Raw genomic sequence first — 19,607 nt, forward strand, 5'->3', positions numbered from 1 at the left:
ATCACTGTCTAATAGCAGATGTGTTCTTAGAGGTCAAGAAAATTACCCAGTCTTTCTCTTTTAAGATAGAATATTAAATAGAGAAAGGAGGCTAAGGGTAGAATGGTACCTCGTGCCTCTAGTCCCAGGACTCAGAGCCAGGCAGGTCTCGTATGAGACCAGCCTTGACACAGAACAAGTTCTAGGGCAGCCAGGGCTGCAAGGAGACACTGTTAAAAAAATAAGAGACCCTGATGAGCCAGGTCCCCTAATATGTAGGGAAAAACAGATTTCTTGAGTTTGATGCCAGCCTGATGTACATAGGAAGTCTAGATCAACAAGGGCTACACAGTAAGAATTTGTTTAAAAACAAAAACAAAAAAGAGGAAAAACATACTCTCTGGGCTAGAAAGATGGCTTAGTAAAGAGCACCTGCTGCTATTCCAGAGCGTCCCACTTCAGTCCAACCAGGCAGCTTGCAACACTCTAACCCAGCTCCAAGGGATACATACGAAGCCCTCTGCTAGGCTCTGGGTACTTACACACACACTCACACACACACACAGTACATAATTTAAAAAAAGAAAAAGAAAACCACTAGTACCATACAATAGGGTGCTGGCTTATCTTTAACATGCTATGTAGGTGGAATTGAACTAGGGAGCCTTAGAAAACACAAAACCAGTGGTTTTTGTTTAGAATTGGCAAACCTAAGCTGGAGGTGGTGACACATGCCTTTAATCTTAGCACTCAGGAGGCAGAAGCAGTGGATCTCTTGAATTTGAAGCTGGCCTGAGCACATATACAAGTTGTACAGACAGGAAGGGCTACACAGAGAAACCTTGTCTCAAAAAAAAAAAAAAAAGTGGAAAGCAAGCAAACAAAAGAACTGGCAAACCCAGATGGCTGTTAGCAGAGTGTCAGACTCAGCAGTAAAACAATTTATAAGTCTTCTAAAATAGCCGTCATAAAGAATAGTTTGAATTTTTTTCCAGAAATGATTAAACATGAGAGATGCACTTCTTTTAGCCCATTATCTGCCTATGATACAATTATTGACCAGAAAAAATATCCCAAACATCACCTATGAGTACAAAATCAGTGGTCAAAGAAGTTTTATTTAAAGTAAACTCTGTGCTGCAATTCACATATGCAAATAGTGTTCTCAAAGAATGGTGGAGAAGAACTGCTGCTCTGCATTTGTTATTGACACACATAACTATCCTCTGGTATGGAGACAAGTCCCTAGCGATTACTTGTTTTTCCAAAATTACCTGTCTGTGCCTTCTATAGGATTGATTCTCAATCTGGGACATTTTTGCTCTCTAGAGGCCATTTAGCAATATCTGGAAACAGTTTTGTCAACAACCTGAAGAGGGGCGCTACAAGGGGTAAGGAAGAAAACATCCGAAGGGAGCTGGAGAGATGGCTCAGTGCTTAAGAGCACTGGCTGCTTTTCCAGAGGTCCTGAGTTCAAATCCCAGCAACCACATGGTGGCTCACAACCATCTGTAATGGGATCCAATGCCCTCTTCTAGATTCGTTTGAAGACAGTGAAAGTGTATTCATAGAAAACAAATCTTTTGGGTAAGGGCACTGACTGCTCTTCCGAAGGTCCTGAGTTCAAATCCCAGAAACCACATGGTGGCTCACAACCACCCATAATGAGATCTGACACCCTCTTCTGGTGTGTCTGAAGACAGCAACAGTGTACTTAATTATAATAATAAATAAATCTTTTAAAAAAAACTTAAAAAGAATCCTACATTCAATAAAAATTGACTTGTTGTAGTGCGTCAGATGCTAATGATAAGGCCTGTACTTAGGGCTGCAGATGTGGACTGAGAAACATACTTTATTTCACACACAGTATTCCTATATGTCTAGTTGCCAAGATTCCAGGTTACTGGAAGCTGATGAGAATGTATTAGGTCTGGCTGTCCTGGATTTGTTTCCTTATTGCTACCTATTTTTCTACCTTTGTTCCTTTTATACCTACCTGAGAGGTGTGGGCTCTACCTTATTTTCTATACCTACTCCTACATGTCAGGTACAAAGCAAGAGCCTTTAGCACTGGGCTAGGGTGCCTCCACCCTCAGCTTCACTTTGATCTCTGAATTTCTGTTCTGTTCTTCCATTCCCTAACAGAGGCCATGCCTCTAAACTCAAGCTCCTCCCCTAATTGGTTGCTTGAGGCTCTGATGTGATATGGTGAGTGAACTATTTCAACAAGCAGATTGGTTAGCTGTTCAAGCCATTGCTGTTCCAGCCTGGGGCCAGCAGGCAGTTGTAGAGTCTTCTAAATCCTGCCGTCAACCTTGGATGCTGAGTTTTGTAGCTTCATAGATGCTGAAAAAACAATACTTTAAATTGAAAGGATCTGTGAGGTTTAAGAATGGTCTCAACATTTTCATTAATTTATTTGGTAGAATGGAATTTTAAAGAGAAAACAGGAATTACTTGGACTTAATAAAACTGGAAATAACAGCAGTGCTCTGCTTTTCTCTCCTTATGATACGTCAGTTATGAAAGGGATGCTGGGGCGTTAGCTATAAAGTTAAGGAAAGGCAGAGGAGCAGTCTCATCATCTTACACTGACAGTGTTTTGCAGGGGCGTGTAAGTGCAGGGCTGTTTTCTCAAAGGAGTTTCCTCCTGGTATTGTCATTGGGGATGGCAGCAGTACCTCTTACCAGTGAGAATCCTTGACTTTGGCTCTCTCTTTACATCACAGTGCCTCTGTGCCTTGACTCTTGGTTCTCACAAACTCTTCCTCCAGGCCAGCCTGCTTCAGGGTGTCCCGATATCGCTGTTCTGCCTCTTTTCTGGCAAGGGCCTGTGGAGTGGAAGTGACCTTAGTAGAATTCTGAGTTACTTGGGTAATCAATCAGTCTTTATAATACTGCCCTTTCCACCACCCCCACCTTTAGTGCTAGACAAAAGTTGGCGCAGGAATTACTTAGAGCCTTATTTTTAGCCATACGTTATAAAATGTGTCCCATGGGGATCTTGTTCAAATGAGGGTATAAATGCAACTTCCTATCTCTGACACTTCTGGGAGGTGTCAGCTCCTAGTTAATTTGAGAGCCACACCTTTGAAAAGCATCTAGACCATCCTCAAGGAAGACTAAAGTTACAAACGTTCAGAAGGAGGGTGTGGTCTGCAGTAGCTAGAAGGCTATCTTGTTTTACATATCTTAAGAACAAAACCACAGGCTACTTTGTGTTTTCTAGAATCCTGCTTTGTTTGTTTGTTTGTTTGTTTGTTTGTTTGTTTGAGACAGGGTTTCTCTGTGTAGCCCTGACTGTCCTGAACTCACTCTGTTGACCAGGTTGGCCTCGAACTCAGAAATCCACCTGCCGGAGCTGGCGAGATGACTCAGCGGTTAAGAGCACCGACTGCTCTTCCGAAGGTGCTGAGTTCAAATCCCCGCAACCACATGGTGGTTTACAACCATCTGTAATGAGATCTGACACCCTCTTTTGGAGTGTCTGAAGACAGCTACAGTGTACTTAGATATAATAAATAAATAAATCTTTAAAAAAAAAAAAAAAGAAATCCACCTGCCTCTGCCTCCCAAGTGCTGGAATCAAAGGTGTGTGACACCACTGCCCCACTCTAAGAAACCTTTGACCCGAGGCAGAAAAAAGTTGAGAGTCTGGATTACCTTGGTAACTTGTTCAAAGAGATAGGGCCTTGTTTGTATTCTTTTCTTCATTTCCTCCAGTTCTTTCTTATATTCCTTTGCTCTCTTACGGTCATTGTTCCTGGAATTAACAAGGTTTCTAGAAGCAACCAATCTCTTTCAAAATCAGAAACCCTTCATGCAAGTTAATCAGAGACATTCACACATACACTAAGTTCCTACTGCCTGCCAAATCCGTGACTTCCTCTGATGATGTGGTTTATTCCAATGATTCCATTTTACCCTTTCAAAGCCAGTGATGTGCTAGAACCTAATACAGGCACTCCCTCTGAATGTGGAGGACACTCACCGGTTCTCTTTAAGCTTCGCTTTGAACACCTCTTCCAGGCTTTTGTGGGGATCCATGGCTTTTGCCCTCAAGGTCACTGATTTAGACATGGCTTGACAGTTCTTTTTGTGCATCTCCAACCACTGAATGCTCATGTCTGACTTGTCCTTCTTTTCAAGTGACATTCTAAAGGAGAGAGCAAAAATAGCAGATGACCTGGGCACATGTATAAGCAGTCTTAGGAACTTCTCTGCAGTCCGTTAAGTCTTGTCCCTCCCCTCTCTCTTTCTCTCTCTCTCTCCCTCCTTTCCTCCCTCCCTCTCTCTCTCTTTTTCTTTCTTTCTTTCTTTCTTTCTTTTTTTTCCAGACAGGGTTTCTGTTTAGCCCTGGCTGTCCTGGAACTCTGTAGACTAGGTTGACCTCGAACTCAGAAATCTGCCTGCCTCTGCCTCCCAAGCGCTGGGATTAAAGGTGTGTGCCACTACTGCCCGGCTTAGTCTTTTCTTTCTTTAACGTGTTTGTTTGTTAGTGTATGTATGTATTTGGGGTGGAGGGTTGAGGCATGTGCAGGTCTAAATGCAAGTGCCCCAAGGTCCAGAAGAGGGCATCAGGCCTGCTAGAGCTAGAGTTCCAGTTGTGAGCAGCCCAGTGTGGATACTGGGAACCATATTTAAATCCTCTGCAGTACATGCTCTTAACCACTGAGCCATCTCTCGGGCTTCTAGTTGGTGTTTCTGAGAATATGATTTTCTATACACTTGCTACACCTATGTTTTCAGAAAAGAATGATTCTGGGGATGGGCATGGTGGCACAGACCTGTAATCCCAGTGCAGGAGGAACAGACGTTCAGGATGTCCCAGCTACACAGGGACTTTGATGTCAGCTTGACCTACAGGAAACCCCATCTCAACAGCTGTTCTGAGGAAAAAGGCAATGGCGGATGGATGATGCCTTTCCTGCTTTCTGGGTTCTGTGATTTCCCACAGAAGAGAAATCCACTGACTGAACAGAACACACTGAATGAAATGGCCGCACCCAGCAGGATGCAGTAGATTTGTTAGGTATTTCCCTTGTCTGGAGCAGTACTCAGAGCTGCCAACCAGGAACCAAAGACCGTTCTATCTCATGTAACTCTCACAGGCTCTGATGAGGTAGACACTAGGCCTGCCTATGAGGACTGACAGTCAGAGCTTGTTCCCCACTTCCCACACAAAGGAAGAGCCAGCACAGGCAGCATGGCGGTGAAGTAATAAGGTGAAACAGAGTTCTGGAGATGTAGAAAGGAAGTTTCACAGTAGAATAAGAGAGCCATATTCCAGCTCCTGTCAGCAGCAGCTTCAGACACTGAGAAGCTGTGTTCCAGAGATAGCCAAGGACATGTAAAAACAAAGTTCTGATGGTCAGAATGTTAAGACAGAATGATCAGGCCATTCATACTAAGCTAAGAAGGCCAAAACAAAAATAACTGGTGGTCACAATGACGTTACGGTCCACGAAAACAACATTAGCAAATCTCCCTTTTTTTGGGGGGAGGGGTGTTTTCTGAGACAGGGTTTCTCTGTGTAGCCCTGGCTGTCCTGGAACTCACTCTGTAGACCAGGCTGGCCTCGAACTCAGAAATCCGCCTGCCTCTGCCTCCCAAGTACTGGGATTAAAGGCATGTGCCACCACCACCACCTGGCTAAGATTAGCAATTCTTAAAAGAACCCTCCACCCCCTCCTGTGGTGAATTTCGAAAAAGACCACAAACTGTCACCCTGACCTTGCTGACGACAACCCTGACCTTGCTGACCTTGCTGACGACAACCCCTCCTACCACCTAGTTAATCAGCCCCTTCCCAAAGACTTTTCAAGGCCAGGTACAGAGCTGGATAGGGAGGTTGGCTGACTAAGCCAAGAACAGCCCCCTGAGCAAGACAACCAATGCCTGAGGAGATCCTTTGTCCTGTGTTCCACCAACCAGAGTAAGCCAGCTAGCCCTATTGCAGGAATCTGCCCTCTGTAAAGTATAAAAGTTGTGTGCTTTCTGAGTTCGAGGTTGACCCCCACTGTGAGAGTGGGCAACCCCACCTACATGGATCAATAAACCTCATGTTATTGTCAATCTGTGTTCTCTGGGTGTTAGCATCCAGAGCCTGTGGTGATACATGGTCGGGTCCACAGACCTGTTGACTGGGCAACAGCCACCATATTCCCAGAATCCGTTGGGCTCACCTCCCACCTTTACCTGCGACTGCTATGTCACAACCCATATATATGGGAACTTCTCTCTCTCTCTCTCTCTCTCTCTCTCTCTCTCTCTCTCTCTCTCTCTCTCTCTCTCTGTCTCTGTCTGTCTCTCTGTCTCTCTGTCTCTCTGTCTCTCTCTCTGTCTCTCTCTCTCTCTCTCTCCTCTCTCCTCTCTCCTCTCTTTCCAAGCCACTACCCCTACTCCCTCTCAATTAAACCTCTTACACGTGGAACTGTTTAGGCCTAGTGTGGTACTTCCAGACGCGACCGTTGTTCCAACACATCATTTCACTGGGTTGAGCTTAGATTACTACAGCGGCTCTCTGAGTTTGTCCTGACTGCTGTGCAGTGACTCAGGTTCACAGTCCTTTGAGAATACAAATTTCCATTTCCATCAAGATCTGGAAACAAGCCTCTTTTAATGTAGACAATTTGGGTTCAACATGCAGCACTCAGTTTGTGTAAACTATTCTATAGTTCTGTGGTGGGTTCCACCAAAAGATAAAATAATAAAGATTCTGCACTTAGAATTACATTCAAACAGATCAGGAACAAGGGCACAAAAGCTTAATCTGCTAAAATGCTAAAATATTCAGCTCCCTGGTGTTGGAAAGCTGTTGATTTTGTGTCTCTGTAGGTGGGCTGCCTCGCATTTGCAGGGCCTTTCCTGGGCCTGGATACACTTGGCCCAGGGCTAGGATAAGTCTGAGAACAGCAAGCACCTCTGCATGCTGACTGCTCTGACTCTGGGGTCTTAGTGGTGCAGCCAGGCTACTGTTGTGATTTTTGCCTCTCCATTCTATTGAATGTCTTTTTCAGGGTTTTCAGGTGTCTGACGTGATCTTTCTGTTTCTCTAAGGAGCACATCCAGGACTGAGAAAAGAACCTAACAGTATTGCCTCTTTCCTGTAACTTCCTGAACCTTTATCCTGGACCACCTTATCTCCTAGCACCTTGGGTTCTGCAGTTCCTCACTCCAGTCTCTTACCTCCACCCTCAGCTCTGTGAACCTTTGAACTCTGACTTGAGCGCTTGTACTTTTTGTTGCAGGGCCTGGAGCTAGGCCCCCCATTTGGCAAGAAATTGCCTTGGATATCTCTCTTGGACCCACACTCTTTGGTCCAATGACAAACCTTGCCACATCACCTGCATACCCCTAGAAATTTAGGCCTTCTTTCTGTTTATATTTAGAAAAAAACTATTGTGCTTAGAGATGCCTTGTTCACATTTTCTTTCAAATGATCATATTTCTCACAATTAAAAAAGCACCAGACATTTTGAGATCTGAGATCTCTAGTGGCTTTTCACAGTCTTTTGCAAATGACTATATCTTCCACAGTTAAAGCGCCATGCATTTAGAGATCATCTCGCTGATCCACTTCTATAGGTGTGCCCTTGCTTTTAGCGGCCTGATAATCTTTTGGCATTCTGTTTTCATTTGCAAGGGTCAGAGTCTCAATTAACATTTATCTTGCATCATAGTCTGATGTGGCTTTGTTCACAGCTGAAACTAACCTTTGTAAAAGAAAAAAAAATCAGTAAAGGCTTCCCCTGAGCCTTGTGTAATTTTTTTTTTCCGAGACACGGTTTCTCTGTATAGCCTGGCTGTCCTGGAACTCACTCTGTGGACCAGGTTGGCCTTGAACTCAAAAATCTACCTGCCTCTGCCTCCCAAGTGCTGGGATTAAAGGTGTGCACCAACACTGCAAACATTGTATAATTTTTATAAATGATATAAAATTATTTCCTGGATCCTCAGCTGTTAAATGACATTGTTCTATGATTGTGTCTTCAAATTGACCTCTTCTTGTATATTAGCATACCGACCTTCACCTATCAAACTGGTCCCTCCCACACTGTTAATTCCTCTAATTGCTCTATTGTGCTGTTCCAAATTCCTAGATTCTTGTCTCCACCATGACAACCAATGCAATTGAGGACCAGCTTCTAGTACAGCTATTACCAATACTCCCCCTCCCCCAGTTTGGAGTAGCTCAGTTCCTTAGAGTTTGTTTCACATATGGCATCCCATAAGACATCACTGCCTTTTTAACCCACCATAGGTCCACTCTCCAGGATGCTGTGCTGTTTGGTCATAACCTTATGGATTAGCCCATTTGCAGGCATGTGCTGTGTATCTACTGGGAAAGCTGTTGATTTTGTGACCCAGAACTGCCTGTCCTCACAAGGTGCTGTGGGCTTACCCCTGCCTCCTGTCCTGTCTCCTCTACCATCCTGCTTTTCACTTTGACTCAGTTGCCCTGTGACATAGGTCCTTCCCCTCTCTGTACCTGGGGGAAACCCCTCTCTGCTTCGGTCACTGGGAACGAACTGTTTGTTCTCCCTTTTCGTGCGCTTGACTTTTCTCAGCCTTGTCTGCTCTGTTTCTCTGGCTGCACTGTGACTTTCTCAGAAGGAAGAAAGATGAAGAAGCCCGCCTGTCTCCCTTCATTTCTCATTCCCAAGCTTCTCCATTCCCACCCATATTTTCCCAGTTGCTCAGCTACTCTTTCCACCCTTTTATAAATAAAATAGCTCAAAATGAGGAAAAGGAGAGGAAAACAAAACTGCTGCTGAAGACCATGGGGTGGGGGTGCCCCAACAACAGCTTCAGCAAAGTATCCACCCCTCCTTTTCCTGCCTTTTGCTCTAAAGTACTTGAAATCAAACCTTCCATTCGGCCTAGACCCACAGTGGATGCCACTTATAATGTGTGGTTTTTTTTCTTTTATGTTGTCTCCCTTTCTTACAAACAGTAACCAGATCTCTCAACTCGTTGCTAGCCCTCCTCCCAGTTTCCCACCCAGCCCCTTCAAAGGTTTTTTTCCCAACCACCCCTCCCTCAGTTCTCCAACACCGTGCGTAAACAATTCCTTCTTCCCCCTTTGCCCCACCAGCAGCTTTAAACTATAACTGTTCTAGCCTATCTGCTCAGCTTGTCGGCTCACTCTGCTCAGTCTCGTTTCTGCACCAACTGTCTCCTCTTTAGCCCTACTCAACCCTTCTCCTAAAGCCAGTCTCCTCTAAGCCCAGTCTCTGACCCTACCTGGACCCTCCTCCTCCACTCAGCTTCTGCTGGCGTTTTTTATATCCTCTCCTGTTCCTAGAAGTCCAAGAGGCAATTGACAGTGAAAATCATGGGGTCAAGCAGTTCTCTTAGGGGGCTGGAGAGATGGCACAGCAGTTAAGAGCACTGACTGCTCTTCAACCCAAAGGTCCTGAGTTCAAATCCCAGCAACCACATGGTGGCTCACAACCATCTGTAATGAGATCTGATGCCCTCTTCTGGTGTATCTGAAGACAGCTACAGTGTACTTACATATAATAAATAAAAGTTTTTTTAAAAAACAAAAAACAAAAACAAACAAACAAACAAAACAGTTCTCTTAAAGGGCCAGACACTACAGAGTAGGGTCCTGCTGTACCCTGGGAAGCTCCCAGGAGGCACTGGGGTAGCACTCTCCCAGGCCTTAGCTCAATGCTAGCTCACAGCTCTTTCTGCTCACTTCAGAGCCCTGGCAGAGGGCTTCCTGCTGACTAAATGAGAGCAGCACCACAGAGACAGGTCAGCAGAACGGCTCAAAAATCTACAGATTTGGAGTGTGATTCAGTTGCAGAGGGTCCTGAGTTTGATCTTCAGTACTGAACCAAAAGGAGAGAAAAGAAAGGAAGGGGGAGGGGAGGAAAGAAAAAGAAAAGAATAGCCAGGTAGTGGTGGCGCACGCCTTTGATCCCAGCACTTGGGAGGCAGAGGCAGGTGGATTTCTGAGTTCAAGGCCAGCCCGGTCTACAAAGTGAGTTCCAGGATGGCCAGGGCTACACAGAGAAACCCTTGTCTTGAAAAAAAAAAAAAAAAAAGAAAAGAAAAAGAGAAAAGAAAAGAATAGAAAAGGAAAATAGGTTCCTGCTTCCCAGCAGACTCAGACATTCCCCAAGTGACCCTTGGAGCTTGACCTCCTGGGCAATGGGCGTTGCATCTTCCGTCTGCTGGACTCTGCTCCCACCACTATGCTTGAGCCTGGCATTGCCTTCCCTGTGGCTACCTTTCCCTTTCATCCAGGCTTTTGCTTTGTTTTAGAAAGAAAAGGACATTGAGCACACTCTAAGGGACAGCAGGCTGGACAGTAGCAAACAGTACTACTCATGGTCTCACACACAGACTTACACATTCTCTCTCTGGAATCTCCTTTTCTCTCTAGCCTTTGTCTGACGTGTTCCTCTTTCTCCTTTGGAGGAGCAGTTCTCACAGTGTGTGTGTGGAAGTCAAGGGTAACTTGCAAGAGTCAGTTCTCACGTTCTACCATGTGGGCCCTGGGAATGAACTGAGGTCTCCAGCTTGTCAGCAAGTACATTTATCTTCTCAGCCATCTGGCTGGCCCGAGCTGCTCGCTGAATCTGGAACTCCTGTATTGTCTAGGCTGGCTGTCCAACAAGTTAGAGGATGCACTTCTCTCTATCCGTTATTCACCTGGAAGTGCGAGGCTTGCTGGCACACTGGCACACTTTTACTTGGGTGCTGGGGATCCGAACTCAGGTCTTCATGCCTGGACAGCAGAGGCTTTACCATCAGAACCATCTCCCAGGTCCTTTTTCCTTAGTCCTCATGTTTTACCTTAGACACGTGTTCCAAAGGATGTTAGACCACGCTCCTGGGCTTCCCTGTGCTGTCATAGTTCCCTGAGCTTGCACTGCTCATCCTGAAAAATCCCATGTTTCAGACTGCATGTTACATTGTAAATGTTCCAGGGCATCTCTAGCTTAACCCTGTGTCTTACACAGACTGAAAGGATGATAGCACACAGTCCTGCCCCATCAGAGAATTCCCTCAGCCCTTAAGGTGTTTCTGATAATGGAGAAGAGGCCTAGCAGCAGGGCCAGTTCCAGGACTTGGAGCTAAAACCTGCCATGAGTCTGCTGTGGCCTCTTACTCACCGGACCGCAGATTCCCGCCTCCTGGTAGCATCTGTGATGTGCACGGGGAGAGTGTTGGCAGAAAAAGAAGCAAGACCACTCAGAGAACGACTCCTTGGCAGGGGTGGAGCTGTTGGCCGAGGGGACTTCTGCAAGAAAGGAGGTGACACTGGTGACAACACATGATTAGTTTCTGTCCTAATTAGGACTCGGTTTCAGGGAAGGACTAGAACTGAGAATCTTTAATCCCCTACCCCTGGGGATAAAGTGAACAAGATCTTGTTTAGTTACAAGGTCCACACTTGTATATCAGGCCTAATGTTTTTAATCAACTGAGAAGAGTTCTTTGGAATCATGGGATTAGTTTTGTCAATTTAATACACTCTAGAATTACTTGGGAAGAGAGTCTCAATGTGGAACCGTCTGGATCAGGCAGACCTGGGGGCATGCCAGTGGGGGGTTGTCTGGACTATGTTAAGGTGACAAGACTCTCCTGTGTTAGAGTGGAGAAAGAATGCAGCACAAGTGTGCATTCACGAGCTCTCTGCTCTTGACCGTAAACATGAAAGCCACTTCAAGCTCCCACGGCTTTGTCTTCCCAGTCATAACAAACTACAACCTGGGAATAAAGCAAAAATAAGCCATTCCTCCCTTCAGCTGCTGTGGACAAGGCATTTTATCCCAGCAACAGAAAGCAGAGCTGAGACAGATGAGGCTCTGAGACTTGCTTGGACTCAACGTTTGCAAAATCCCTCTAGGGAGGTGTGAAAAGGAATGTTCTTGTTTTCAGTTTACAGAATGTAGATCTGCGTGCAACTGAGCAGGTGTTCAAAATTAAAAAATAAGACAGAAAAATGTCAAGACATGTGCCTCCCTTTGCGGTCTGGGTTACTCCGTTATACCTGAGGATGCAGACCCTGACCCTAGCTGCTCCCTGCCTGGTTCTCGTTCTCACCTTCCCTCCGCCAGCAGTAGCAGCATCACAGGATCGTGGAGTGTGACACAGGTTGGCAGTCCTTAGCAAGAAGGGCTTATTTCGAGTTGTCTCCCGGGTCTCCCTTCTCTCGGCAGCTCTTCTCTGGAAAGCCTTGTAAAGGCCCTCATAGTCAGGGACCACAGGGTTCACCTTAGGCTGGAATCCAAACTCAGTCTGTAGGAAGCTCAGCTTTTCCTCCTGGGTACGGGTAGCCGTTCGGGGAGCCCTGTTACTGGAGGTGCTGATAGGGGAGGAAGCCATCCGGAGCATGTCCATGGCCCTCATCTGGATGCGGATTTTCCTGAGGAGCTCAGATTCTGTGAAGAGGCAATAAAAGAAGAAGATCTGGAGAACACCTCCCCCGTCCCCTTTTGAGACAGACTTACTATGTAGCCCGGATTGGTCTCTGATTTATCTAAACTTTCCATCTTGACCACCTGAGTTTGTGGGATTACAAGCACAGGCAATCACAGGTCCATCCTATCCCTCCTTTAAACACTAACAGTAGTGTGCTAAAGCCAGTGGTAAATGCAAACAAGCAAACAAACAAAGTTAACAGTCACCCCCCCCCCAAGGAATTCGCTCCTCTCTGAGATGAGGGCTTGGGGAGGTGGCCTTCCCAGGGGTGGCAGGCTGGAGATGGCACTGGCTGATGGAGGTCCTTTATGTCTCATGGTGTTTGCTTCCATACCTATGCTAGTCCAGAGGCTGTAGTGTGTGCTTACTGAGAGGTCACCAGGCTGAGCCTGGAGGCAGGGTTGCGGTAGGACCTCTCTACAGACCAGTGGTTCTCAGCCAATAGGTCTCGACCCCTGGGGTGGGTGTCACATGTCAGATATTTTACACATCAGATATTGCATTATGATTCATAACAGTAGCAAAATTACAGTTATGAAGTAGCAAGGAAATAATTTTATCGTTGAGGGTCAGCAGCACACGAAGAACTGTATTAAAGGGTCCCAGCAGTTGGGAGCTTGAGACCCACTGTAGGACAGACCCAGCTCACGGAGCATGGGTTGGGTTATCTCCACCCCACTGGAATCCCTGAACTGATCCTGAATTCCTGCAGCACCTCTGGGAACACCAGACCACAGGCAGCCAGAGGTGCCAGGATTATCCTTACCCTGGAGTTTGCCGCCAAGGGCTGGCTCTAGAATGGACTTGGGGATCTTTCTAGAAGTGGCCTTCTTTGGGGGGACCTTGGTCTGAGCTACAGCAGCCGAGTCTCTCTGTGGAGTATCTTCCTTTTGCTGCTTCTTCTTTTCAAGGAAGCTGAAGGGCTTCAAGGAGGAGAGAAGGAGCTCTTTCCTCTTCTCAATACCAGCACGCCTCCTTGCCTCTCCGCGCTCCAGGATCTCCTGATAGAGGGGCAGGTAGACATGCGCGGGCACAGGCTGGGCCCGGAACTGCCGATGGCACTCCGCTTCTTCCTGGCCCTGCTTCTGGGCCTGTAGCCTTTCCTGCTCAAAAGAGGCAGGTGAGGCCAGCCACTGGGCCTTCTTCCGGGCCTCACGCAGTGTCATGCGGAATGGCTGAGGGACAGTGATGGAAGATGCCCAAGAGCAAACACTTCTGTGTTGGGAGGGAGGCCCAGAGTCTGAGGTTGGCAGGGTCTGAGCCTTGGGAACAGGGTCAGAGGGAAGGCTAGTCATGGAGCTGCAGCGCCGCAGGGAACCACACCTGGGGGAGAGAGCAGTTCTGTGTGGACCCAGCAGACAGGAGGTGAGGCTTCTCCCAGAGCCCCCTCCGTTTCCTCACTGCCCCACAGATCATAACCATGAGACTTCGTTCTTGGTCTTTTTTTTTTTATTATTAGATATTTTCTTTATTTACATGTAAATTTCTCCTTTCCCAGTTTCCCCTCCAAAAAACAAAGAAACAAACAAAAACAACAAAAACAAACCCCTGTTGCCTCCCCCCCCCGCCCGTCCCCTCGTTCTTAGTCTTGAAACCAAAGCCCCAAAGGTCTCTAAGTTCTTATCTGCTAGGCTCCCCTTCTTGCTACAACACAGGCCCTCCCCGCAGCCCAAAAGGAACCATTGTCTAAGAATTCATGCAGGAATTGCCACTTTGCATTCTGAAAACTGCATGCAGTGTAGTCGAGTAGCACAGGGCCACAGAGTCAGAAGGACCCAGTTTGAACCTCAGGTTTTTGAATTTCCCATGTAGAATGGCAGAAATATCACCTCTTATAAGGTTATTGGGAGGAGAGTACATATTACATTTGATAAAGGCCAGTGTGGCATGATATGCCTGAAGCCTTTGAGAGCAGTAACTGGGAAGTTCAGAAGTTTTGGACCAGCCTGGACTACATGAGACTCTGTCTCAAAAAAAAAAAAAAAAAAAAAAAAAAAAAAAAAAAAAAAAAAAAAAAAGATAAAAGCATATATTCTTTGAGAGATGTAGACACAGCCAATGAACCTTGTCATTCTTGGAGAAAAAGATGTTTAGGAAAGGCATCCCTTTGGTCAGTTCCACTAATTCATGAACTAAGTGTTGCCCAAAGTTACTGATGATCACTGGGTAAGAATCAAGACATGTGGGCTAGAGAGATGGCTCAGCAGTTAAGAGAATTTGCTGCTCTACCAGGGGGCCTGGGTTTGATTCCCAGCACCCACATGGCAGTTCAGAGCTGTCTGTAACTCCAGTTCCAGGGAATCCAGTGTTCCTCTGCTCTCTGTGGTCACCAGGCATGAACATGGTAGACATACAAGCAGGCAAAACACCCATCGACATGAATATATTTAAAAAGAATCACAAATGCAGCAGATCCAAGAACTAATTGGCCTGCATCTTAGATAAGTGGCGGCATGCAGAGGTGGTCTTACAGAGGGAGAGGCAAGGCCCCGAGACACGGTATGACTGCCCTGGTGTGCCGGGGCACTTAGGTAAGACTGAGTGCAATGTCTTACCTAAGAGATGGAGGGTCCTGGACCTGTGGCTTTCCCCTGCTCTTGTCTTGGAAGAAGCTCTCCAAGTCTTCCTCATCCTCAGAGCCATTCAGATCACTGTCTGGATCAGATGGAAAGAGAGACTCCAACAGATCCCACCTGCCTTTCTGCTTCAGAACCTGTGGGGTTCTGTAAAAGCTCCCGGTGGAGTCAGAAGTAGAATCTGTGTCCTCCTCTGGGCTGAGGAACTCATGGAGTTTGCCAGCTCTGGGCAAAACCAGTCCTCCTCCAAACACCTCATCTTCTGGCTCAGTGTCTGAGGAGGAGGATTTGGGGGGAAATATCTAAAACAAAATAGAAATCAGTGAGAGTTAAAAAAAACTCTAATTTCAAAGGTTTTCAAGATACAGCTTTAGCTTCACTTTGAAGGCTTCAGTATATCAGGGACCAGGAAGGAACAATGGAAAGTAAGATGTATTCTTCATTCACAAGGCATTGAACGACACAATGTATGTATTGCCTGGCTGTGCATAGCATAGGCTGCAGAAGAGCCAATGGCAGTTCTCTGCTCCACTCAGCACAGAAAGAGCACTCTGGGTACCTAGCCCGAACCACACAGTATGTTTCCAGTGCTCCGGGAATCCAGCCCATGGCCTGGCTACACTCTGCTCCCAGTTCCCTTGGGATTTGTTTCATTCTTACCCTTCTTCCTTTTCTTATTTTCCCATGGACACCCTTACTTTTCTCATACTCTAACCAGTTTCCGTACCATCACCAGGAATGGATGATTAGTGGAGAGACAATGTATCTAAGAGAAAGAGCAACATGGAAAATGGAACTCCAATCAGAGTTTAAATACTGGAAGGGCTACGAGTGGAGCTCAGTGGTTGAGTTCTTGCCTCGCATGCTCAAGGGGATCTCAAGTGTTGGCCTCATTCCCCAGCATTGTAAAACATCAGCAACCACCCATTTGTGCACATAAGAAAATATGGGTTAGTATGTCACATCTTAGTCAGGGTTTCTACTGCTGTGACCAAACAGCATGACCAAAAAGCAAATGGGAGAAAGGGTTTATTTGGCTTACATTTCCACATTGCTGTTCATCATAGATGAAAGTCAGGACAGGAACTCAAGCAGGGCAGGAACCTGGAGGCAGAAGCTGATGCAGAGCCCACGGAGGGGTGCTGCTTATTGGCTTTCTCCCCTGGCTTGTTCAGCCTGCCTTCTTATAGAAACCAGGACTTCTTATAGAAACCAGGACTTCTTATAGAAACCAGCCCATGGATGGCTCCACCAACCGTGAGCTGGGTCCTCCCCCTTGCTCACTAACTGAGAAATGCTTTACAGTTGGCTCTCATGGAGGTATTTCCTTAACTGAGGCTCTTTCCTCTCTGATGACCCTAGCCTGTATCAAGATGACACAAAACCAGCCAGTACAATCATGAAGTTTGTATTCTAGTGAGAGCAGAGGGAGAACATAAGAGGATAACATAGCTGGACAGCGGTAGCACGTGCCTTAAATCCCAGCCCTTGGGAGGCAGATGGATTTCTGAGTTTGAGGCCAGCCTGATCTATCTACAGAGTGAGTTCCAGGACAGCCAGGGCTACACCGAGAAAGCCTGTCTCGAAACAGCTCCCACCCCAAAAAAGAGGATAACATAAATAAGTGTGCACTTGGAAGGCTTTCAGAGGGCACCAGGAATGCACCGATACTCAGGATTAAATATATCAGTTTGTTGGAGAACATCATGGAAAACTATAGCAAGTGCAAAGGGATAGATTAGGATCAGCGTGTTCGGACTGTTTTGAAAGGTGGGGTAGGGAAGAGGGCTCAACTCTGGACAGGTACTGTGATGAATGACAACAGCCTAGAAAGGTAGATATTTGTGCAATATTTTAGGGCAAAGGTAAACAATTGATAAGTAAGCATAATCATTTAGAAGAAAGAAGTGGAAACCCTGTCTCAAAAACAAAAACAAAAAAACAAAAAAAAAAAAAAAAAAAAAAAAAAAAAAAAAAAAAAAAAAGAAGAAGAAAAAAGAAGTGTTAGTAATTCTGCAATTATATTATAGACCCAGGAAGAACACTGTTTTATGGTGACCTTGCTTTTGCCCCTGGCTGCATGTTAGGCAGAGAGCAGATGCTCTTCCACTCATGATGGAAAAGCATCTCATGATGTGGTTATATCCAGATAAACCCATTCTAAATTAGAGTGTTGTTGTTGTTGTTTTAAAGATCTATTTAATGTATATGACTACACTGTCACTGCCTTCAGACACACCAGAAGAGGGCATCAGACTCATTACAGATGGTTTTGAGTCACCATGTGGTTGCTGGGAATTGAACTCAGGACCTTTGGAAGAGCAGTCAGTGTTCTTACCCACTGAGCCATCTCTCCAGCCCAGTTACAATGGTTTAAGTAAAAATGTACTAATACCTTAACCTAATGAGCAGGCACTTAGAGAATAGCCATTGTTCACTCTCCTGAGTGTGCAACTCACTAGAAACTGCAAGTCCCTGAACACTGTGTCACCAAAACAGAGTATCCTATTGCTACTTAAAGAAAAGACTGAAATCTGTAGCTGGGAATTTAGCTGCATGGAGGACACTTGCCTAGAATGCACAGGACCCTGGGCTCAGTTCCCGGTACCATAAACATAGAAAAGTAAAAGGATGGAGTATTGTTTCTACCGAGTGCATGCTTGTCCATCATTATAGTGTCGAAAGTGACCTGTGGTCAGGAGTGTGTGACCTTGAGTGTTAGGGTGATTTTTTTGTTGTCTCAATTGAATCTTGCAGTGATACAAGGAAGGCTGGTGTGGCTGGAAGACAGTGGCCTGAGATGTCCTTAGAGTGCTAGGTATAAGCCCAGCAGCGGACTATTGATGATTAGTTGCAATTGGAGTGGTCCATCTGAGTTTGTGCTGTAACCCTAGCTCTGTTGCTGAAGAACATGTGATCTACAGCAAATCTCTCTCCTTCCCCTGCCCCTATCTCCCAGTTGTGACAGGGTCAAAGGGCGACCTTGAACTCTTTATCCTTTTTTGAGTTGCTGGGATTACAAGTTTGAGCACTGATATTTTAAAACTCTTTAGTTTTAAAAACAACTTTATTGTACAACTCAAGTTGCATGCAATGTCCATAGCATACAACTGAGCCATTCAAAGTGTATTCTCCTCCGGTTTCTAATATAGCCAGAGTCATCTAACAATCACAGGATAATTCAGAACACTTTCATCATTCCTCTAAAGCAGCGGTCCTCAACCTTCCAAATGCTGTGACCTTTTAATACAGTTCCTCATGTTGTGGTGACGCCCAACCAAAGTTATCTTCGTTGTTAATTCATAACTGTAATTTTGCTACTGTTATGAATCGTAAGGCAAATATCTGATATGCAGGATGATCTTAGGTGATGCAGATTGAGAACCACTGCCCTGAAGTACCAATGTACCATTTAGTTGTCGTTCATATCCCTTAATCCTCCCACACCATCCTCTCAGCCTCAGCCCTAAGCAACTGCCAGCCTACTTTCTGTTTTTAGAGATTTGGGGGCAAATAGCTTAACCCATCTGTTTTCTTTTCTAGAAAATGGGTTTGAGAGGATACACACATCCAGTTTAGTGAATCTTAGTATATTTGAAGAGCTGCATATTCATAACTACAGTAAGTTTCAGTGCATTTTCCTTATTCTAAAACAAGTACAAAAACCTTGGAAACGTTTAGAAGTCTCTTCCCGTTTCTTCTCATCTTCTCAGCCCCAGGCAATGACTTGTCCCCTAGATTTACCTTTTCTGGATAATTATATGAAGATAGAGATCGCTTTTAAGATTTTCAAGATTGGGCTGGTGAGATGGCTCAGTGGTTAAGAGCACTGACTGCTCTTCTGAAGGTCCTGAGTTCAAATCCCAGCAACCACATGGTGGCTCACAACCATCCAAAATGAGATCTGACGCCCTCTTCTCTGCTGTCTGATGACAGCTACAGTGTACTTACATATAATAAATAAATAAATCTTAGCCAGACAGTGTTGGCACATACCTTTAATCCCAGCACTTGGGAGGCAGAGGCAGGAGGATTTCTGAGTTCGAGGCCAGCCTGGTCTACAGAGTGAGTTCCAGGACAGCCAGGGCTACACAGAGAAACCCTATCTCAAAAAAAAAAAAAAAAAAAAAAAAAAAAAAAAAAAATCCTTAAAAAAAAAGATTTTCAAGGTTAATTCGTAGTTTGTTATTAATACGGTCCCTGATATCAGAGCCTGGTACAAGACACAAAAGACCCACATCCCTAGGACTGATTCTCTAAGTGCCTAAGAACTGCCAATTTTAATTCTATGCCCTTTGGTGACACGCCCCTGACTCTGTCTCCACGGCAACGCTAAACAGTTTCCACTCTTGAGGATTCTTTGCTGAGGCATTCTGCTTCCTCCTTTCTCCACTCACCTCACGGCTCCACTCGGAGCACTCAGGGCCTCCCGAAGTCCTCCCCACAGTCATCTTCTTTACTAGAGAGAGAAGCAGAGGTGACAGCAGCGGTGACAACGGTGACAGCCTCACCAGCGGCGAGGTACTGCTAGCCACGCCCCTTCATGCCCTTAGCCTCGGATTGGCTTCCAGTCTCTAGTCTGTCCCGCCCAATCAGGCAAACTCG

General features: G+C 45.7%; 1 protein-coding gene across 2 annotated transcripts; it reads right to left on the reverse strand.

The window, feature by feature from the left end:
• Window positions 1-1,077: 1,077 nt before the first annotated feature.
• Window positions 1,078-19,553, reverse strand: Fam161b (FAM161 centrosomal protein B). Of its 2 annotated transcripts, none has more exons than XM_031355222.1 (9): window positions 19,400-19,553; window positions 14,982-15,304; window positions 13,193-13,749; window positions 12,049-12,386; window positions 11,115-11,242; window positions 3,974-4,138; window positions 3,646-3,745; window positions 2,671-2,813; window positions 1,078-2,328 (listed from the first exon to the last, which is right to left on the reverse strand). In XM_031355222.1, exons 1-8 carry the CDS (start codon window positions 19,451-19,453, stop codon window positions 2,706-2,708), a joined length of 1,773 nt encoding a protein of 590 aa, XP_031211082.1. In that variant the 5' UTR covers window positions 19,454-19,553; the 3' UTR covers window positions 1,078-2,328; window positions 2,671-2,705. The 2 variants fall into 2 exon arrangements, with proteins under 2 accessions (XP_031211082.1, XP_031211083.1); XM_031355223.1 differs by having other exon boundaries at window positions 2,664-2,813.
• Between the last annotated feature and the right edge of the window lie 54 nt (window positions 19,554-19,607).

Source organism: Mastomys coucha, unplaced genomic scaffold, assembly GCF_008632895.1.
Source record: "Mastomys coucha isolate ucsf_1 unplaced genomic scaffold, UCSF_Mcou_1 pScaffold6, whole genome shotgun sequence".
Classification (NCBI taxonomy): domain Eukaryota; kingdom Metazoa; phylum Chordata; class Mammalia; order Rodentia; family Muridae; genus Mastomys; species Mastomys coucha.

Coding starts and splice junctions, on each gene's coding strand:
- Fam161b (XM_031355222.1), bottom strand. CDS start 19,453: ATGACTGTGGGGAGGACTTCGGGAGGCCCTGAGTGCTCCGAGTGGAGC. Junction 15,305..19,399: donor GCTCCGAGTGGAGCCGTGAG/GTGAGTGGAGAA, acceptor ATTTTGTTTTAG/ATATTTCCCCCCAAATCCTC. Junction 4,139..11,114: donor AGGCGGGAATCTGCGGTCCG/GTGAGTAAGAGG, acceptor TCTCTCCTTTAG/AATGTCACTTGAAAAGAAGG.